Consider the following 20,427-nt stretch of genomic DNA (forward strand, 5'->3'; position numbering starts at 1 on the left):
TGTTTACCCCACACTCGTCAAAACGCGTTACAACGACAGGTACAGCCCTGTGAGCCTGTAGGTGCGAGAATCGAGTGGGGGTGGCAACTCTGAAAAACAGCTGTTCGAGCGGCAATTTCAAAACTGCCAAGCTATAGGTAAAACATAGGATGCGATATCAACTTTTATTTTTGCATTCATTACATCTAGCTATTTATTTGGGAGTTTGTTTTTATCTTAATGAATACTCTTACGAAATTGTACTTCACGGAATTTCAGACCCAATATATAGATACATATACATACATATATAATAGGGCAATTATAAATTCTTTGGGGTCTCTTAACAACGAAAAGTGGATATAGGAATCTTACGAACGGGCGGCGCACGCTGTGCTAATGTTAGGGCGAATCTAAAAGATCAATAACAGAATCCTCTTTGCTCTTGACCGCAACAAATCCGCTTTTATCCTCTGCAAGTAAAGAAAAAGTTTCGGATGTGCTCAATAAAAAACAAGATGATTCCAAATTATAAGTTCAATAAAAACTAATAAAAACAAAATGTCGCTTTGTCCGCTTAAAATAAGGCATATATTTACTCGTAGACGAACCGGACCGCCCCTCGTGCAAATAAAACAACATGGCCTTGTTTGGAATTTGTTTTTAATAATATAGTTAAAGTACACATCTTATTGTACATTGATTTCATGATGTTTGTTCGCTCAGATAATTAAGATCAAAACCTGGGGTAGGGCGGGTGTTTGTTTGGCATCCAATCAAAATCAAAGCAATTTTTATACTAAATTGGGATTCATTACAACTAAAGGCTTAAATAAAGGGCAACACACATTATTAATAGGGTTAGGCCAGTGATTTGTGATACACTTATTTATTGTTATTGTTAGTTTGAATTCCTACTTAGACCGAACTGTTGTGTTTATTAGATATGAATGGGATGGTCCTCTGTGACAAACAGAATATAATCAGATGCTGCTGCTGCTAATGTACGTAAACATATAAAATAATTTAATTCAACTTCGCTCTGCTGCTGCACTGATTTGCAAACATAATAAAAGAACCAAACCAAACCAAACGCACTTTGGGGGCGCATTCGCATTCGTCGACTCGACACTCTGTTCATATGATAGCTAAAATAATAAACTTAACTAACTTAAATTTCTCCTTTCGGTTAGTGCATAGGAATACATACATACGTCCACATTGCATTGGTAGGACTTAAATATTAACATTTGATTTATGTATTTATTAATGTTAGTGGTGCGTAGGGCTATTACATTTAGCGATCGGTCGGTCGATTCAAAAGGGAAAAATAAATAAATTACGATGCCTATTTTACTATAATTTCTAGGGGGATGCAGTTGAGAGCCCCGGGGGATGGGATGATTAAAAAGTGCAGACGAGACAACCACAACCACACCTGACGCAGAAACAACGAAAAACGGAACATGAACAGGATTGTTTCATACAACTCACGCAACACACGCAAAAATTAAATCTCAATCGATATGCCATGAATTCGGTGTCAATGATTTGTCGAAAAATAGCCTCTGAGGTAAACAAAAAATACTTTAAATTGTCGCCAAATGAGATAAAGAATAGTGAGAGTGGAGGAAGTCAAAGCAAAAAGAAAAGAGCAAATCGAACCAACTGTAATAACTGCAAATATAGTCGAAAATCAAAATTCGTATGTGTGTGTGAGTGTGTGACATAGTGGGCGTGTCTGAATGAGTGAGTGTGTGTTATGTATGTCTGTGTTTCTATGGACCACCATTTTGGCTTTGCCCGGACGACGCTGACGCTGTGGCAGCAGCAGCAGCCGCAACTGCAGCCAGATCCAACAGTTGAAAGTGCTTTTGATCCGCCACAGCAGCAGCCAGGGATTCCAGTAGAGTGGCATGCACTGCTGATGCTGGCTGCTCGTGCTGCTGATGTTGCTGCTGTTGATGGTGCAGTTGCAGCTGCAGTTGCTGTTCTAGATCTAACATTTGCTGCGACTCAGACGACTGATGTGCCATTATTTGCTGCTGGTCTGGGGATTCTACGCATCGGCAGCCGCATATATGTGCATAGGTAGGCAAACGATACCCGAAATGAGAGAGCAGCGGAGTGGAGAAAGAAGATAGAGAAAGAGAGAAGAAAAGACAAGAAATGCACAGTTACTTCGATTAGTACATTACATAATCATCATATCAACATCATCAGGTGGTTAACACAATAACAATTTGACAAAACAAAAAACAAAACCAAAAAAGGATCGACACAAAATAAAACCCTCAACTAACCATTTTATTTGATGCCGATGGGGGTGGGGGTATTAATTGTATAAATTACTTTCGTCGAGTGACAATAAATTACGTAAAATACATAGTAAAAGAACAGAAAGTGACTAAATTAATCGAATATATATGGACTCTAGCTCATCAACCCACGTTTGGATGCCTCAAACCGGAAGCACCATCCTTGCTGCCGACTGACCTCAGATTACGTTTACTGCAAGAGAGTGAGTGCACAGAAAAAGATTCATTTCGCAGACCTGACCTGACGTGACGCGACGTGACTCTCACGTTTATGCGACGCACATGCTTGACTTGATTATAATGAAATGAAATCACAGTCATGCGATCGCCTAAACGGAAGCTAAAGCTGAGCCTGAACCTACCGTGAGCGCAACCAATACTGTAAATTGACACGTTTATATAGAGACGAACCCGAACTTCCAGCAACTACAATATATTAAAAACAAATAAAACATAAAAAAAATAGCAAACAATAATATGAAGACACCAAAAATTTAAGCATTTCGTCATGTTGGCGTCACATCTCTTAGCAGTTTAAGTCTTCTACTATTTCTGGACATCCGTCCATGGACAGATTTGACCATACCCCAGATTTTGCCCACTGATACAGCCAGTGTGCGATATCTGGGGTATGGTCCACTAGGCCATCATTGTTGGCCATCAGGAGTGCGTGATGAACCGCACACAATGTTCAGCACGATGAGCATCGGTACCCAGATCTGGATCAGCATCAGCTCCAGCCATGTTAGCAAGGGCACGGCCATCAGCAGGGAAGCTGCGTTTGGCACGAGCACCGTGGCTTTGTTATTGAGGGACGAAATGATGCTCAGATTGCCCAAGTGCATCGAAGCCAACAATGCACTAGTTTTCCACTAGATGTTTGTCCCTGGCTTAGAATTTTGAATCTTTAAAATTAAAAAAAAAAAACTCCTTTGTTTGCCTTTCACAAACTGAAGCGAAACACAAGGGATAAGTAAGCTCATAGAACAGGGGGAAACTCACAGCCTACTTAATAAATGTTGGACGAAAAAGTTGACCCCAAAAAATGTCTTTAAATCGGGTAGAGACAAGGGATTCCTACGATTCGATTAAATTGCTTTAATGTTCTATGCGGATGGATGTGTGACTGTGTGACTTAGGGGCTGTGGCATGATGTGTGTATGTGTGCGAGTGGGTGGGGGGGTGGTGTGGTGTAAATGGATCCTTATATCTATTGTGGCTATACTCTAAAAACAGCACTTTATAAATATATATATAAAGAATTCGTGGCTATACATGATTATTGGTTTTCTTATTGCGCTTATTGCAAAAATGGATCCAACATACCAGATTGTTGGGCCTGCTGTGCCGGGGTATAGGCACGTTGGCCGCCACCACCATTACCATTACCATTGGCAGTGGAACTAGCGGTGGCTTGCTTTGCAGGTGGACGACGCTTGGCCAAAGGCATGTCGTCGTCGGAATCGCTTAACGTCAGATCAACCTGTCAGAGCAGATCAGAAAGCAAACGTATATTACAACAGAGACTCAGCAGAGTGGCAGATAAACTTACAGTTTCACTGTTCGACGTTGACGTTGGCTGGTCATCCGGTGCCGGGGACAAATCACTCTTCACTGGCTTGGTATCGTCCGCGATCAGCTCTAAAAGAAGAGGTCAGGAGAGGGGAATGGTTAAGATCAGACAAGGTCAGGTAATTAGAATCTTAGTTTTCTCTTACCTATATCATCAGATATCACCTCCACCTTTTGAACGGGTTTGGAGGGTGTATCCAAGATTTGAGCTTCGCTACGTAGGCCCGGGGTACTCCAGGAGCCATCTTGATGCAGTTGTATTTCGGTGTCGTCGCTCTTTAGCTGCGTTGAGTCCAGCACCTCCTGGAAATAACTGTTGGGAGTGTCAAAAAATGCATATTTGATCAGTAACTTTCATTTCGTATATTGAAGATTGGATATCCATCCACATACCCATCGATAACCAAGTTATCATATATGGCCGGCTTATCGCACACCGGGCAGTTCCAGGTGGGCTTGCGCTCGTTCATTTGCAGGTAGAGATTGGCGTCGAAGCACTGCAAGTGCGAACACGTCGAAGCTCGGCACGGCAGCAGCATCTTCATCTTTCCCAGCGGGCAGTTGAGCGATACCTTCAGCATTGTGGTGGCTATTTCACAGTCGGCATCTTCTGTTAACTTTTCCTTAACTGAAACGAAACGAAGATTGTGGTTAATTAATAATTTATCCAGGATTATCCAGGCTATCCAAGATGTGATGTATGTATGCTTACTTAGGCCTCGCGTGTAATCTGCCGGCTTCACGCCCTTACTCTTCATCCGCACCAGCAGCTGTGCGGATGTGAGCTTCTTCACCAGATAAACCGCCAGGCAGTAGCTGCGCGTGTAGTCGGGACACCACTGAACCATTATGGTGTTGGTAACGGTTGGCGATAGCTTCACATTGGAGGTAACGTTCACGGGTCGTGGCGGACGTTTCGGCTCCACATTTGGTCGATTTGTTGGAATGACATTCTGTGTATCAGAATTGGATCAGATCACATGGCATTAGAATTGTGCAATTGGGTAGTAACTTGGGTCGCAATGATCCAATCCACACTTACAGGCAGCTGACACAATTTGTTGTTCACTTTGACATTCACATTGGGGGGGAAGCAGTCCTCTTGGTCGCATGAAGTCTCCACCAGGCAGAAGCGCAGCTGAACTTGAATGGCATGCTCCACCTTTGAACTGTTGCGAATGTCGCGATTCGAGGCGATTTCGGTGGCCTGCTGGGGCGTTAATGTGAAGTAGAAAGGCACCTCTTGGACGCGCTGTGTGCTGCGGGGCACCAGCGTCGATGGCTTGATCAGTGTGCCGAGCACATCGTAGAAGGCAAGCTTTTTCAGTTTTACATCCGGGTGTATGGGTAGCTGGTTGCCGTGCGTATGCAGAAAGGGCAAGACATTGGTTGACATCTGTGAGGCCATTTGTGCGGACATCTGTGCACCCGGCACCTGGCCTGATCCGCCACCCACCAGACCCACAGAATTCGGCTGCACCGAAGGGGGCATCTGCATGTGCGAGTACATTCTCGTTGGATCTATGTATTGCAGTGTGGCGTTTTGCTCTTGCACGGATTGAGCGTAAACTTCTTGAATCTTTGGGGCCAACAGCTCCAAATTGGTGCGCAGAAATGACAAAATTCTGCTTTGCAGATCGGATTTTCGTCCAGCGAAGGAAATGTTAAGGAACGACAAGACTTTTTGCAGCTCTACGACTCGGAGCATCTGCACCATTTGCTCACATTCCTGCAAAGATAAAGAAAAAATATATAAAATTTGATCAAATGGCGGTTGCAAAAATGCGGGACTCCACTCTACACACCAAGCGCACTCACACCCACACACGCACACTCTTTAGTATATATGTGTGTATATCCGATGTATGTATCAGCATTTATGTACATAGACGTTTGTTCGCTTTCTTGTGTGTGTGTGTGTGTGTGTGTGGTTGAAAGGGCGTCCGGCATGGTCGTCTCGTATATTTGGTCTTTGGTCTTCATATTTCCGCGAATCCTCAGATTCAAACGTCATTTTTGTCAGCCGGACAGACACAGGTATGCGTTGTCAGCCACTATGTACATGGGAAAAATTGTGGCATGTCCCCGACAAACACATTACCTTGCTGGGCAAAAATGGCGTTCATAGAAAGCGCTTCATTTCACTAAACCGAGCAACTCCTATAATTAGTTGCCGTCAGACGGACCCGTTCTTGCAAACTACACTTGACAAGATATTTGCTCTTTTCTGTTACTTGCTAATACAAACACCCGCACAGAGTTCTTTTTGTCACAGCAATTTTGTTTTGTCCGCACGGTCTGAAATAATATGGCGGATAGCAGTGTTGAAAAATTCGTAATCCACTGAAATGGTTTACCTTTTCCTGCACTAGGTGGCGCCACAATATTATTTGCTCGTGGTCACTCTGCTTATCAATCATCCATATTTATTGAAAATTGTTTTGGGGAATCTGGTGAATTAAACTTTCGGGGAAAACTAACCTTGTATTTGCCCGCATCAAAGGCGTTTATTGTTGTTGGTGCAGTCGACGAGGATTGGTGTCCGGTCGCTGGGGATGGTGCGGCATTTTCCGCCTGCGTGCGAGTCTGCGAGCGGGTCTTTCGCATTACTATTAATTTTATCCCTCGATCAGACTACGTTGTCAACAAAACAGTTGCAAGCTCAAGAGCATTAGTCTAGGACACGCACAATACATAAATGTAAACACTATACCATTAATTTATATCAACAACACTGCTACATCAAAGTTATAAGCGGCGTCGTCGCGACCAGTGTGACCGCGGATTTGTCGATAATATATACGGTCCGACCCTCAAAAATATACCAAAATACGTCACAGTTTCAGAACATACCGTAAATTATTGTATTTGTACTGATTATTTGTATTCAAATTCCAACATAATCCTCGTTGTTGAAATTCGATTGAATATTACTTGCTAGGATCCTGAGCTCTGAACAAATGATTTTATCTGATTGGTGAAATCTTCTACAAGATTTGCTAATCCTGTCATCATCAAAGTCAAAGAATATGCAAGATGTGTGAGCTAGACAAGGTGTCTAAATCAGTGCAAAATGACCACGAAAATTCTTCAAGATTCATTATTTTCGTCGACTCGTGTCGACAATGGGTTAATCGTTCTCTGCCTAGAATCGGAAATCATATTCTTCCATTTTGATATTTGGTTCAGTGTAGGACCCTCAGCACTGAACTCATTATTTTATTCGACTGATGAATCATGACTGATTAATTTTAAGTAGTCCCCTTTAAACAAAAAAGGTCAACGCATAAAACGTAAGACATTCGATACTATCGTCATGATAGTCGCCAGACCTGCGCGCCAAAGTGGAATTTGGTTTGTTTGATCCGAGGCATTTATTTAAATGTACAAATGAGGGTCTAACTATATAAATTTAGTACAAAATGGGCCCAAATAATTGGGTCCGACTTCACGTAAACGCTTTGCGTTAGCCTAGAAGAAGTCCATTTCTCCACAGTTTACATCCAAAAAATCGTCGTCATAGCTAACCAGCTCCTTAAGGCCCACTGATGACGCCAAAGCGGCCGCCTTCGATGTAGATGGTAGTTCAGCATTATCCACGTGATTTATGTTTATTTCGTGTGTCTTATATTCTGGGCTCTCCTGCTCATGGCCCACTGGGGACGGCGGAGGGTTTGACACTGTTCGGGAGAAACATTTAGACTTTAGTTAAATATCTTTAGATATTAGTCGTACTTTTCTTACCATTGCCAGGTTGACTCTCCGCGCTCAGCTCGTCTGCTTGCATATAATGCTCTTTGCGCTGGCATAACGAAGCCAATTCGGTGCTTTGTTTGCTCAAGCACTTCTTTAGCTCCTCTACTTTTCGGTCACGCATCAGCGTTTCGATCTGCTTGCGAGACTTGTTCATATTCTGGCGATCTTCATCGAATATGGACTTTTGTTGCTCTGGCGTAATATTGTCATGGTGCTTTAGTAAAAATAAAAATACACCTCCTGGTGTACGTCTTCGCCTGCCATTCTGTAATGCAATCATTAGTCATCAGCGGGAATCGCTTTTTTTAACTACTTACTTTGATCATCATGCCGCCATCCGCTTCGATCCGCTGGGTTTCTTTGTACAGCTCTAGGGGCAAATCCATTCCCAGAACTGCCACAACACGGACTAGGAGTATGAATATTTGCATTTTTTTCAGTAGCGTCTATATTTTCAACTACTCACTTAGCAATTCGTCCTTTTCTTCGTACAGTTTACTGGCCATCTCTGTTGCCAAATCGGATGGATCGCGTCCAGCTATATCGTTTAGGTCGAGAATATGTCGAGGCTCGCACGAATTGTCAGACGAGCCACTGGTCGATGAGGCGCCGCGCCGCGTTCGATGGCCGAGGCGACTCTTGACCGATCCTCGCTGAGAAAACTCCTCTTCTGTGGGGCGGCTAGATGGCCGACCTCGCTTGTGCGATGGATGTGACGCCGCCTCATCCTCGGATGAATTGGATAGCCGACGTTTCAGTCGGTTTTCGCCGTTCAGCCGGTACCTTAACGAGAAGTCATAGTTCTCCACATTTCGATCGCGGCTACTGCGAGTAACATCACAACCACGCATATTCTCGCTGAGAGCATCTTCTTGAAGTGCGGCTGTCCATACATTGTACTTCTTGAAGCGGGTCCGATTTGGCAACATCTCTGTGTCTGTGGGGGCAACGCGCCTCATAACCGTGCGCTTGATTCGTTTCTTTCGCTTCTTGTGGCCGCTGTCGGGATCATCTGTACGAAGCTTCTTTATGCATCCCTCCTCCGAGGACTCGCCCGATGACGAGTCACTGTTTGTCTGGGACTCATCATCATCAAGAGCAGCGGTTTGAGTTTGGTGGCAAGTAGTGTGGGGGCTTGCAACACTCTCGGCACTTGTACCCGGTGCGGGTGCGGGAGTGGGTGCAGGTCGCTGCAGCGGTGTATAAATTCCGTCGTCGTCGCTTTCTGATAGCTGAGGAGTGAACTGGACTAACTAGCATCGCCCCATGGCCGTGCAAACAGTTTTACTTACCTCGCCTTCCTCTAAATCAACGTCATTTAGCTGCAGCTCCATCATTTTGCAGAAGGGGCAGAGAGAGAGAAAATTAATTTTTTGACGGTAGTTGCTGGCTGTGTTGGTTTACGTTGAAATGCACAGCTGTTGTATCTACGAAAACTTAGGTTTTGTTCCCTCTCTAGGTCACACACCTTGCAATATGCATTTTTTAATAGGGGTTGAGATGGGTTAAGGTAAAATTATTCAGTTCGTTTACGAACACCCCCACCACGTGCAACCAGAGTAAAAACTTGAACGTTTCAGTTTTTGCCAAAATCGCAATTTCTACGGGTCACCATGGTGCGGCCCAACAACAATCAACTGCCGGAGAATCTTCCGCAGTTACAGAACCTGATCAAGCGCGATCCGGAGTCGTACAGCGATGAGTTTCACATTCAGTACCAGCACTTTCTGAGTCTGCTGGAAGTGTTCGCCTTGAACCCCAGCGAAGAAAACAAATCTTTGGATGACACTGTCATGTTTATAGCCCAAGTGGCTCAGTGCTATCCGGCTGCCTGTGAGCTGTTCCCGAAGCACCTAGCCGATCTGCTCAGGAATTATGCCACCGTTTTGGATCCAGCAATGAGAAACTGCTTTGTGAAGGCGCTGATTCTACTGCGCAACAAGAACTTAGTCCCAGCACTAGACATATTGGAGCTGTTTTTCCAGCTGTTGCGCTGCCCCGACAAGAATCTACGGACCTTTCTGCAGGCCCACATTGTGACGGACATCAAGAATATGAATGCCAAGCACAAGGATATGAAGCTCAACTCGGTAACAACCATTTTCAGGCACTTGTTGCTGGCCTGACCACTGACTCTTTTTACCAATCAATTGAATCAAATCTTATCAAATACATTGCAGAGCCTGCAAAACTTTATGTACTCCATGCTAAAAGACGCCAATCCCAAAGCCGCCAAGATGTCTGTGGATATAATGATCGAGCTGTACAAGAAGAACATCTGGAATGATCCAAAATCGGTGAATGTCATTGCCACAGTGGGTTGCTTCTCCAAGGTAACCAAGGTCCTTGTCACATCGCTGAAATTCTTCCTCGGGCACGACGACGAGGACGAAGAAGAGGACACCGAAAGTGAAAACGAGGTGGATCTGAAGGGTGCGCTGCTGGCAAATCGGGTCAGCAAAAAGACCAAAAAGGGCCAAAAGCAACTGCAAAAGATCAAAAAGCAGGCGGTCAAGGCCCAGAAGAAGAAAAAGAATGCGCCAGCCTTTAATTTCTCTGGCATTCACTTGGTGCACAATCCCCAGGGAATGGCCGAAGGCCTCTTCAAGCAGTTGCAGGCCACAAACGAGCGATTCGAAGTGAAGTTGATGCACCTCGATGTAATATCACGTCTGATCGGCATTCACGAGCTATTCCTGTTTGGCTATTATCCGTATATAACTCGCTTTCTTCAGCCCCATCAGCGCCAGGTGACCCGCGTGCTCCAGTTTGCCGCCCAGGCGTCCCATGAGCTGGTTCCGGGCGACATCATTGAGCCCATCCTGAAGACAATAGCCAACAATTTCATTACAGAGCGCAACTCCAGCGATGTCATGGCCATCGGCTTGAATGCCACGCGCGAGATTTGCATGCGTTGCCCCCTGGCCATGGGCGAGGATCTGCTGCAGGACCTGGCCATGTACAAGACGTACAAGGAGAAATCCGTGATGATGGCGGCTCGTTCGCTAATCACACTCTACCGCGAACAGTTGCCGGCTCTGCTACATAAAAAGGATCGAGGACGGCAGACAGAGGCACAGGCGGAGCGGAAGGTTCGCGCCTATGGAGAGCGCGAGGTTCACGACACTGTTCTCGGTGCCGAGGCGCTCCTCAAGGACTCCAAGACCATTGACATTGCGAGCGATGAAGATAGCGACTCCAATGATGGTCAGTGGGTGACAGTGAACCACAGCGATGGGGAAGGAGCAGATGGAGCAGACGATGACGAAGAGGAGGAAGAGGATGATGATGATAATGAAGAGGAAGACGATGAAGACAACAGCGATGAAGGAGAAGAGGAGGAGGAGGATGAATCCAACGCAAAGGACGATGGTGATGCAGCAAATGACGAAGAGGCATCTAAACAGAAAAAGGAGAAGAAAGATCTGAAAATTCTCAACCAAAAGGAGGCTGCCCAAGAACTGGCGCTGACACGCATCTTCACGGACGAAGATTTCAAGCGAATCAATGCTGCCAATCTGAAAAAGACCGTCACGAATTCCCGCAAACGTCCGCTAGAGCAGGATCGGGCCGAATTCGTTAAGCTGAACAGCATCGAGATGATCTTCAAGAAGCGCAAGCACGACAAGGAGTCGCGAATGGAAACTGTGCAGGCAGGCCGACAGGATCGTGAACGGTTCGGCTGGAAGGATGGACGTGTCAACGAGCACTGCTCCAAAACGAACAGCGAGAAACGCAAGACCAAGAACTTTGGCATGATGCGGCACAAGGCGCGCTCCAAGGTGAAGAAGAGTTTCCGGGACAAGCAGCTGTCCCTACGGAAGCATCTGCTGCACCAGAAGAAAATGAAATAATCGCTTTGCATTGACATGTTTAACTTGTTAGATTGGTAACAGACGAGCCACAATATACATATTACAATTATAAGAGATACCATTCGTAATTCGGATTTTATGTTAAGTGTCAACTTTCTTTATTTCATTTGAGTGTAGACGTTATACTGTTGCCGCCTAAGCATTAAACTAATTGAAAATGTATTCGTTTGGCTGGAAGTTCAGTCTTCGTTGACCGCCTGCCTATCTGCGACGCTTCTCGGACTTTTTCACACGCTTGGGTCCCTTCACAAAGCACCAGTCCACTTGGATAGTCTGTCCCATGATTTCGGCACCATTAAGAGCCTCTTTTGCGGCTAGCGCCTGCTTGTGGGTCTCGTACTCAACGAGAGCGTAGCCTTTGGAGAAGCCGGTACGACGATCCAGATTCAAATGTATATTCTTTATCTCACCGTAGTCGCAGAACTTCTCCTGAATTTCGTCTTCCTGGGCCTCCTCGTGTATGGACGTCACAAACAGTATCCAGCCCTCGACAGAGCGCTGGGGTCCCGGTTCGAGCTCGTCGTCGTCCTCGTTGCGTACCCTTTCATAGCTGTGTATAGCCTCGCGGATGCTGCTGTCATTCCCAAAACCGCGTCCTTTTCGGTGCTTGGCCTTTTCCTTCAAGCGCACTATGCCCTCTGTGAGCAGTTCCGTGCAGGGTATTGGTTGGTTGGTGGTTGGTGGTGTCAGCGTGGGAGAAAGAAAATGAAAGCCATGAGACCGGCCGGCCACAAAAAACCTGGTGCGTACTCACGGTCGCCGTCCTCGTCGACCTCAAACTCCTCGGCGTTGTCAATGTCCAGTACATCAGCCATTTTTAGTTAATAATACGAGTCGGATAGAAACAAATTTGTTTTTTTTTTGCAGCGTCGGCGAAAAATATACGATGACCAAAACGAACTTAACCCACTTAAGCCCCCTATTTAAACAGTTCAACGCCTTGAGATCATGGCGGAAAATACAAGTGTTTGTAAGTTATTATCGTAGATTCATCCTCTTTACTTAAAAAAACTACTATCTTTCACCTCAACCGCGATAAAATGATTCAATTTTCAATATTTTCGGTGGAATATTAAAATACTCCCTTAGTCTACAATGGGTTAATCGTTCTACGGCAAGGACTGGGCACCATATTACTCGATTTTGTTATGTGACCGTATTCTTCAATAATACCACACATATGAATAACCGGGTAGTGATGTAAATTTGAATGAAAACATCGATGTCGATGTCCATCGATGTTGTCAAAATCAAACATCGATGGTGGATTGATACATCGGATTTATTCTTCGATGCATCGATGTATGACCGATGTTTCAAAACTTTCCCATTTGATTATATTATTATTATTGCGTTATTATTATACAAAAAAATCTTAAAACTTAAAAATTGTGTTTTTACCCAGCTTCCGGTTGTATACGGTACATAAGCTGTCTACAGTTTGGTCGTCGCAACTAGAACTTGAACCGGTTGGACTGCGGAGTGGTTATCCTACGGTACGCGAAATGAGGATCTGAAGACACGGCGACAGCCGCAATGATATGAAATTAAACTACCGATGTTTTGCAAAACATCGATACATCACTCAACATCGGTAGCAGCAAAAACATCGGAAAACAGCAGTAAACATCGGCAGAAAAACATCGATGCTCGATGCATCGATGTTTTTTTACATCACTATAACCGGGTATATTCGTGTGAAATAAAGGTGCTCCAGCGACCCCCGCAGAGCTTTATCAATTAAAAGTGCCCGGCCCGGTTGCTAATGCGAGTGTGTGTTTAATCAGTAGTTCCGTATACTCATAATCGTTTCCGTGTGGCGAAATTATTGTCAATATAGGCATTTCTCGGCCCTTTCCATTTTTCGTTAGCATTCCTTCCAAATTAAATTGATCAACTCGGAAATTAGGCAAATCTCGCCTGTGCCGTCGTTTTCACCATGTGTCAGCCAACATCGCAAATGATATGCCAGCTGAAGAGTATGACTCTGTCTGGGGATAAAGAACTGGATGACCAGATCCGAAAATGGATACGATGGGACCGGTGCCCAAGCACCTCCTGCCAGATCATGGACGCCGTAAAGAACCAGGACTGGGAAACGTAAGCAGATCTCTAAAAATTTACAAGTATACAGCATGTATATGTATAAACATGCATTGACCAGGCTGCGGAAGAGACTGTGCAACCGCATAACCTTCGGCACGGCAGGATTGCGGGCCTGCATGCGCGCCGGCTTCGATTCGATGAATGAGCTGGTGGTTATTCAGTAAGTCATAATCAAACACACAGACATTGCAAATGGCTCACTATTCAAACAAATCGGAATTCTTACAGAGCCGCCCAAGGATTGTGCGAGTACATTAAGGCGCAGTATCCGAATTCCGAGGCTTGGAAAGAGAAGGGCGTTGTCTTTGGCTACGATGGACGCTATAACAGCCAGCGCTTTGCGGAGCTGTCCTCCGTTGTCTTTCTGAACAACGGCTTTCGCGTTTATCTTTTCCAGCGTTTGGTGGCCACTCCATTTGTTCCCTATACGATTCTGAGACTTGGGTGTCTGGCCGGCGTAATGGTGACCGCCTCGCACAATCCCAAGGAGGACAATGGCTATAAGGTGTATTGGACCAACGGAGCCCAGATAATTCCGCCGCACGATGCTGGTATTCAGCAGTCGATAATGGATAATCTTGAACCCAAGCCCGAATCCTGGGATGAGACGGCCTTGTGCTGCTCTGATTTCTTGGATGATCCCTACGATGCCGTCGTGCCCTTCTATTACGATGCCATCAAAAGGAGTTTCTCTTGTCAGCTATTGGAGATGAATGGAACGTGCCAGATATCCTTCACGTACACTGCCATGCATGGAGTGGGATATCCTTACGTTAAGCAGGCGTTCGAGAAAGTCCGCCTCAAGCCGTTCATTCCCGTGGTCGAGCAGATCGAAGCAGATCCAGATTTCCCAACCACCCCCATGCCCAATCCGGAGGAGGGCAAGACTTCTTTGCAGCTGTCCATACAGACGGCAAAGCAGAACAAGTCCGAAATCATTCTGGCTAACGATCCCGACGCCGATCGCCTTGCCGTAGCTGAGATTGGCGAAAACGGAAACTACACGCTCTTCACCGGCAACAAGTTGGGCGCCCTGCTGGGCTGGTGGAGCCTGCAGAACTACAAGTCGCGCAACCCCGATGCGGATGTGTCTAAATGCGCGATGATCGCCAGCACGGTCAGCTCGAAAATTCTTGGCAGCATGGCCAAGGAGGAGGGCTTTGAGTTCTACGAAACTCTGACGGGATTCAAGTGGATGGGCAACAAGGCCATCGAACTGCAGCAGGCTGGGAAGACCGTGTTGTTTGCTTTCGAGGAGGCGATTGGGTTCATGGTGGGCACCGCCGTGCTGGACAAGGATGGAGTCAGTGCCGCAGCTCACGTGGCAACCATGGCCTGCTACCTTCGCAGAACACAGTGCATGACATTGCAGGAGAAGCTGCGCGAAATCTACGAGACTTACGGCTTCCACGAGAGCGTATGCTCGTATGTCATCTGCCGGTGTCCGTCGGTTATAGCGCGCATCTTCCAGCGCTTGCGCACCTTTGACGATGATAAGCCCGACACCTATCCCACAAGCATCATGGATGGCACCTACGAGATAGCTCACGTCCGTGACCTCACCACTGGCTACGACAGCAGCACCAGCGACAAAAAGGCCACTCTTCCGACCAGCTCCAGTTCCCAGATGATCACGTTTACCTTCAAGAACGGCGTAGTGGTGACTCTACGCACCAGTGGCACAGAGCCCAAGATGAAGTACTATGCCGAGATAGTCGGCAAGCCCGAGGAAAAGAACTGGCTGAAGCTGACCAACACTCTCAATACCATGGTCGAGGCCATTGTCGATGAATTCTACCAGCCAGCTAAGAACAACCTGGAGCGTAAGAAGGACTAAGGACAAATTGTGGCGCTATCCCTCTAAGTAAATAAATCGATAATCGTTCTAGAACGTAGGCATATGCGACGACCTGACGACCTGGCAAAAATTAACCAACATTTGATAACTGATATGCACAAGCCAAAAAACAACTGCAGTGAGAGCTGTTCGTTGACTATTAGCCAATAAATGATACCATATGTAGTTTATGTACTTATATTAATACTAGGGCAATATATTTATGAAACAAATAAAGTTCAGGCTGCGAAAGCAAGCAAGCAAGCGACACCTACAAAACGTGTACATATGATAAGTTTTTTAGTATTGGTAGTGATCAAGCAGCATATAGGTGCTCGAACAGATTCGAGACGCACAAGCGAATGCTGTAAAACAGAGTGCCGGAGAATATTACTATGTTACTACGTTGTCAGCAGAACGCGACCACTTTGATGTTCAACTCGAGTTTCGCTGATATGGGAAAAAATACTGCCCACCGCACCAATTGTGTCGTGAAAAACAGATCCATTATAAATGAAAAGTTACTGGTAGTTCAATAATAATTGATGTCTTGGTGATCAGCTCTAATATATGTACATACATAGTACTCATCACAATGATATAGATAAAGGCGAACGCTTATTGGATTCTTGTTTCCCAAAGAGTTCCACAGAAGTACGAGTAATGTGAGAATGATGGGGGCTGGGGGCGGTGGGATGGTTCGTCAACCCGCACTTGAATTAATTGAACTTGATATTTTAATCTTGGAAACTTGAGTGCCAACGATACGGTAAATCTAAACAAAATCGATTGCAGGAACTGATTGATAAGCTCCGAAATCAGAGACCGTCGTTTCTTGGATTTCTTTTGTTTGGTTTGCTCGTTGCCTATAGGAAATATGTATCCGCCAGCTGTACTGCAATGATCGATGAGTCAATTCATTTGCACAAATGTTGGTGTGATTTTGATGAATCTGAGTTTTCTGAATCTGAATCCACGAAGAGATATAGTTTCAAACTTGTCCAGTATGCATAGGACCTTTAAGTGACCCCAAATGATCGGGTTTCTTCCAATCAGCTGCCGGATCAATGAATAAATTAGTTCCAGCATCTGGCAACAGATTCGTTTAAAGCTGTTAAAAAAGTTGTTTTCTGTTTTATTTATGCGGCATGGGAATGGGATTGGGTTGGGTTGGGTTGAGTTGGGTTCCATAAGCTAATTACACTTACAACAGAATACAGTTTGAGAGAGCTGTTAATATATTATAAATGTACTATATAAAGAGATGGTGTACCCATATGTTGATATATGTTTATTGGTTTTCCAATTGCTTTAAGTAATTGCCATAGAAATTGCAATGCAAAAAAATGTGCTTTGATAATAGGCATTTAGCTAGAAAAAGAAAAAAAAATTATGTATGTACTATATGTATCTTAAGCGAAAGTGTGTTATCTAAGTAGTTTTTGTAAATATATTGATTGGTTTGTTCACTGGAACGTACATATGTATATGTTCGAATACGAATACGAATACAAGTTCTTATCACTATAATTTTGCTTCTAAAAATACACACGATTCTGTATGTATGCGTGGTTGCTATGCACAGTACAGGGCTTGCAGTACATGTATCTATTAGTAAATGTTGGCAATTATTTGTTTTTGCTGTGTATAAAATGCATATCAGGCAGTCTCTTTGCTTAAAGTATTATGTATTTGTCATCAGTTGCATTCGAGTTACAGTTTGTTTTGTCGTCTGTTCTATCGGTTCTATATAAGTATAGCACTCGAACAGTTAGGATTCGTCGGATTAGTCGTTTGGGCTTAAAATGTGCGTCTTTAAAATCCATGCGAGTCGCGCAAACAGTGGATTGGTTAGAGTGGGACCACTGTCGGCGCAAGTCCAAGTCTTGGCTAAAATTCCTTCTGGAATATCTCTTTTATTCTTAAGGCTACGGATGGGTTTGAACACAACAGATATTCGATTTGAGATGTGCAAACCCAATTTACACTAGATATACATATTTCCTAAAATAAAAATCGTGTATAAAAGAGCTGCATTGAAGAACCATCATCATTTCATTCTTATAATTAATACTTTGGGAACTTTGAAGTCATGTTTCGAGGGCTAAAACGGATACGATACGTGTGATATGTGTTCGTGTCGGTCTACTAGGATGATACACTGGGGCCTTTGAGCATTGGATTGATATTCTGGTCTTAGCTAATCTAATTGATGATCCAATTCGGCTTGATTCTTGCGATGATATAGATATACATATACATAGGCGTATAAAATACAATAATTCATTGGAAATCCATCCAGGAATGAGGAAATCTTTATGACACAACAGGCCATCAGACAAACACATGCAGGTAGGACGATTGTGTATGATTGCTGTGCGTGGGCGTGATTATGGGCGGTGCATTTTGATGGTGTCATACGGAGGTCTCCGAGTTGAGCTTGAGGACAAACTTGTTGCTCTTTGGATCGACCACTTCCTCGGCCAGGTTGAAATGCGGCAGCTTGTGCACGGTGACCATGAGGGAGACATCGTTTTGTATCAACTGGAACGTGCACTCGTTGCCAATGGGCCGGGAGACGATCTCATCGCAGATCAGGGACCACGACTGAACCCAACGACGCTCCTTCTCGCTCTGCATCACCGGCGACTCGGTCAGATATGGTTCCAGGAAGGCTCGGGGCGACAGATCATGCTTCAGACAGTGGGCCAAATGCTTGAGTATGCTCTCAAATGTGTGCCGTGGCTGTTGTCGGGTCACTCGTAAATACTTCTGCAATGCTCGGGCCATTGATGGAAAGACTGCTGACGCAGCCTCCTGTGGATCCAGCGGCAGGGCTGGGGCGGGCTCGTTGTGTATGCGCTTGATGTGGGTGAAGGCCTCCTCGGCAGCGGTGATGAGGCGAGCGCGACGCTTCTTGACCCGTCGCTCGTACTCGTGCTCCTCGTAGAAACGTTCGTTGTGCGAGGAGTCGCGCCGCCTGGCATTGGCGGCTAAAACGGCTCGACTCTGACTCTGCTGCTGCGAGTTGCTGACACCATCCACCTCGTAGTACTTGAAGCTGTTCGATATTTTGTTGCGTTGCGACTTGGAGATCGAAATGGGAATGCGCTCCAGATACGGATTGAAGATGGGAAAGTCGACGTAGTAGTGCTGGAGCACCCAGACGGCAGCCCTCTGAATGCTTAGCTGGCCGAGCATATAAGAGCGCGACACTCCATCGGGAGAACGTATGATCTTGACATAGTAGCTGGGCTGCTGGTGACGCAGCTCCAGCAAGACCACGGCCACGTAGTGGATGAACAGCAGCGTGTCCACAAAGTTTGTGGCGTAGGCCACCAGCGACTTGTAGTCGACAGCATCGCCGCCGGTTTCCACCACAATCTTGGCTCCGTTCGTGACCTGCACGATGTAAAAGAGCCAATAGGCGAATGTGCAGATAGTAACCAGGAGGAGGACAATTGCCCGATATAGAAAAATGCGCGGCATTGTGGCTGAAGTGCGCCGCAAGAATACCGCCCACAGGCCGATGGCCAGGAGCAGCAAGCGAGCAGCCAGCGACACAAGCTGGCCCTTGCATTGCTCACTGCAGGCCAGGAGGTGCGCCTGGGTGCGCACCGTCTGTGTGAGCTCCGGACGATCAAAGGCCGACGGGAAGAATCCAACGTGCGGCATGACCACCATGGCCACCGGCGAGAAGAAGGCCCCACAGCCAAGAAGAAAGTAGAAGCTGGACTCTACATAGCGGCGGCAGGCGAAGCCGAATCCTTTGTCGCTCTCACGATGCCACATATTGTTAATGTCCTCCATAGATATACTCTGCTCGGAGGTGTTGCCAGTGACGGCCGTGGTATTCTCTCCCCAGTTCTCATCCTGGGGTAGAATCTGCACTTCTATAACTTCCTGGCCGTCACGACTCTCGTCACCTACGAATCGAACGAATCAAACGAATCAACTTAAATGGATCTCATTTCAAATATCACTCTTCTTACCGGTCATGTTAACACTGGTCTGATAGGGTGCCATATCGCCACGTTGAAAACCCTTGCCCGACTTGGACGAATGCGTGCTGCGATGGGAATGACGGGAACGATCTCGCTCCCTGTGGTAGCCGTTGTTCACACTTCCGCCTCCTCCTCCTCCGCCGCCACCACCGCCTCCACTACCAGCACCGCTATTACTACTATTGTTGTTGTGATTTCGCGACCGTCTTGAGCGTCCACTGTGTTCCGACTTGACGGATTCGTTTTCCATTGCAATTGGAACGCGTGCGTGGGCAATGCAGTCCAGTCGCTGCGCTCTCGCTTTGTTCCTTAATTATCTCAACCTGACCGTGCAGCTATTTTAGTGTCTAACTGTAATTACGGCCGACGGCAGCAGGTTTTTCATATGTAGGTATGCAGGGCGGAGTCGGGTCGGTGGCAGACGCCGTTCGATGTGTACGCATTAGAGACGTTTTGAAGCGTTTTAATGGAGTTCTTCTAGCTAATAACGCAACACATTATCACCACTGTTCGTGTGCACAATAGTTTCATTCACATTTTCACTATTTCACGCACATTTTCGCTTTTTATTTTCTTTTTGGACCCGAATTTGCTTCACCCCCGACGCAGTGTGGCCGCAAACAAGCTGCAGAAGCCACTGGTCACACTGGCCAAAACCATTTATTTTGCAACCCTGGCTCTACCTACAGCGGCCATACAAATGTTTGTATCTTGCAAGCCAATTAAATCCACAATATTGTCTATTTGTACTGAATATTATTTTTAAGTTTTTATTGGAAAACAACAAAATAAAATATTCGAATAAATTATAATACCAGGTGATCATTCCCACCAACTTCCAATGGGCAATTTTCCGTCCACCTTCTAACACCTTCGATAGCTCAGTTGGTAGAGCGGTGGACTGTAGAAAGTTTCGTACCGAAGATATCCATAGGTCGCTGGTTCAAATCCGGCTCGAAGGATTTTTGAATATGATGTAT

The 20,427-nt window shown here is 45.6% G+C and overlaps 6 protein-coding genes and 1 non-coding gene across 10 annotated transcripts; 3 read left to right on the forward strand and 4 right to left on the reverse strand.

Annotated features, from left to right (window-relative positions):
* Positions 1-175: 175 nt before the first annotated feature.
* On the reverse strand, positions 176-6,652 carry LOC108158665 (E3 SUMO-protein ligase PIAS1). 4 transcript variants are annotated; one of them, XM_017291172.2, is made up of 9 exons: positions 6,351-6,652; positions 4,912-5,598; positions 4,582-4,822; positions 4,263-4,497; positions 4,016-4,182; positions 3,850-3,938; positions 3,624-3,780; positions 2,660-2,723; positions 1,989-2,490 (listed from the first exon to the last, which is right to left on the reverse strand). In XM_017291172.2, the coding sequence occupies exons 1-9, from the start codon at positions 6,474-6,476 to the stop codon at positions 2,421-2,423; spliced, it is 1,836 nt and encodes a 611-aa protein (XP_017146661.1). In that variant the 5' UTR covers positions 6,477-6,652; the 3' UTR covers positions 1,989-2,420. The 4 variants fall into 4 exon arrangements, with proteins under 4 accessions (XP_017146662.1, XP_017146659.1, XP_017146660.1 ...); XM_017291173.2 differs by lacking the exons at positions 1,989-2,490; positions 2,660-2,723 and adding an exon at positions 176-452 and having other exon boundaries at positions 6,351-6,651; XM_017291170.2 differs by lacking the exon at positions 2,660-2,723 and having other exon boundaries at positions 629-2,038.
* A 567-nt stretch (positions 6,653-7,219) lies between these two features.
* Positions 7,220-9,034, reverse strand: LOC108159087 (phosphorylated adapter RNA export protein). Its single transcript, XM_017292043.2, has 5 exons — positions 8,918-9,034; positions 8,092-8,857; positions 7,943-8,034; positions 7,614-7,890; positions 7,220-7,549 (listed from the first exon to the last, which is right to left on the reverse strand). Exons 1-5 carry the CDS (start codon positions 8,960-8,962, stop codon positions 7,341-7,343), a joined length of 1,389 nt encoding a protein of 462 aa, XP_017147532.1. The 5' UTR covers positions 8,963-9,034; the 3' UTR covers positions 7,220-7,340.
* A 110-nt stretch (positions 9,035-9,144) lies between these two features.
* LOC108159084 (protein SDA1 homolog) lies at positions 9,145-11,662 on the forward strand. The gene is made up of 2 exons (XM_017292039.2): positions 9,145-9,715; positions 9,806-11,662. Exons 1-2 carry the CDS (start codon positions 9,239-9,241, stop codon positions 11,477-11,479), a joined length of 2,151 nt encoding a protein of 716 aa, XP_017147528.1. The 5' UTR covers positions 9,145-9,238; the 3' UTR covers positions 11,480-11,662.
* Positions 11,569-12,496, reverse strand: LOC108159088 (RNA-binding protein 8A). Its single transcript, XM_017292044.2, has 2 exons — positions 12,255-12,496; positions 11,569-12,138 (listed from the first exon to the last, which is right to left on the reverse strand). Exons 1-2 carry the CDS (start codon positions 12,313-12,315, stop codon positions 11,702-11,704), a joined length of 498 nt encoding a protein of 165 aa, XP_017147533.1. The 5' UTR covers positions 12,316-12,496; the 3' UTR covers positions 11,569-11,701.
* Positions 12,497-13,170: 674 nt separating this feature from the next.
* On the forward strand, positions 13,171-15,717 carry LOC117188028 (phosphoglucomutase-2-like). The gene is made up of 3 exons (XM_033391171.1): positions 13,171-13,600; positions 13,665-13,766; positions 13,835-15,717. The coding sequence occupies exons 1-3, from the start codon at positions 13,440-13,442 to the stop codon at positions 15,441-15,443; spliced, it is 1,872 nt and encodes a 623-aa protein (XP_033247062.1). The 5' UTR covers positions 13,171-13,439; the 3' UTR covers positions 15,444-15,717.
* A 941-nt stretch (positions 15,718-16,658) lies between these two features.
* LOC108159086 (vang-like protein 1) lies at positions 16,659-20,079 on the reverse strand. Its single transcript, XM_017292042.2, has 2 exons — positions 19,436-20,079; positions 16,659-19,369 (listed from the first exon to the last, which is right to left on the reverse strand). Exons 1-2 carry the CDS (start codon positions 19,695-19,697, stop codon positions 17,859-17,861), a joined length of 1,773 nt encoding a protein of 590 aa, XP_017147531.1. The 5' UTR covers positions 19,698-20,079; the 3' UTR covers positions 16,659-17,858.
* A 238-nt stretch (positions 20,080-20,317) lies between these two features.
* Positions 20,318-20,409, forward strand: Trnay-gua. Its single transcript is given in 2 exon segments — positions 20,318-20,354; positions 20,374-20,409. It is a non-coding gene; the product is annotated as a tRNA-Tyr (tRNA).
* The last annotated feature ends 18 nt before the right edge of the window (positions 20,410-20,427 follow it).

Source organism: Drosophila miranda, chromosome 3 (genome assembly GCF_003369915.1).
Source record: "Drosophila miranda strain MSH22 chromosome 3, D.miranda_PacBio2.1, whole genome shotgun sequence".
Lineage (NCBI taxonomy): Eukaryota > Metazoa > Arthropoda > Insecta > Diptera > Drosophilidae > Drosophila > Drosophila miranda.

Coding starts and splice junctions, on each gene's coding strand:
- LOC108158665 (XM_017291170.2), bottom strand. CDS start 6,476: ATGCGAAAGACCCGCTCGCAGACTCGCACGCAGGCGGAAAATGCCGCA. Junction 4,183..4,262: donor GATAACTTGGTTATCGATGG/GTATGTGGATGG, acceptor CACTCCCAACAG/TTATTTCCAGGAGGTGCTGG. Junction 3,939..4,015: donor GGTGATATCTGATGATATAG/GTAAGAGAAAAC, acceptor CTCTTCTTTTAG/AGCTGATCGCGGACGATACC.
- LOC108159087 (XM_017292043.2), bottom strand. CDS start 8,962: ATGATGGAGCTGCAGCTAAATGACGTTGATTTAGAGGAAGGCGAG. Junction 7,891..7,942: donor ATGGCGGCATGATGATCAAA/GTAAGTAGTTAA, acceptor ATTGCATTACAG/AATGGCAGGCGAAGACGTAC. Junction 7,550..7,613: donor GGAGAGTCAACCTGGCAATG/GTAAGAAAAGTA, acceptor TCTCCCGAACAG/TGTCAAACCCTCCGCCGTCC.
- LOC108159084 (XM_017292039.2), top strand. CDS start 9,239: ATGGTGCGGCCCAACAACAATCAACTGCCGGAGAATCTTCCGCAGTTA. Junction 9,716..9,805: donor AGGATATGAAGCTCAACTCG/GTAACAACCATT, acceptor AATACATTGCAG/AGCCTGCAAAACTTTATGTA.
- LOC108159088 (XM_017292044.2), bottom strand. CDS start 12,315: ATGGCTGATGTACTGGACATTGACAACGCCGAGGAGTTTGAGGTCGAC. Junction 12,139..12,254: donor GGTCGACGAGGACGGCGACC/GTGAGTACGCAC, acceptor AACTGCTCACAG/AGGGCATAGTGCGCTTGAAG.
- LOC117188028 (XM_033391171.1), top strand. CDS start 13,440: ATGTGTCAGCCAACATCGCAAATGATATGCCAGCTGAAGAGTATGACT. Junction 13,601..13,664: donor AAGAACCAGGACTGGGAAAC/GTAAGCAGATCT, acceptor TGCATTGACCAG/GCTGCGGAAGAGACTGTGCA. Junction 13,767..13,834: donor AATGAGCTGGTGGTTATTCA/GTAAGTCATAAT, acceptor GAATTCTTACAG/AGCCGCCCAAGGATTGTGCG.
- LOC108159086 (XM_017292042.2), bottom strand. CDS start 19,697: ATGGAAAACGAATCCGTCAAGTCGGAACACAGTGGACGCTCAAGACGG. Junction 19,370..19,435: donor GACCAGTGTTAACATGACCG/GTAAGAAGAGTG, acceptor TTCGATTCGTAG/GTGACGAGAGTCGTGACGGC.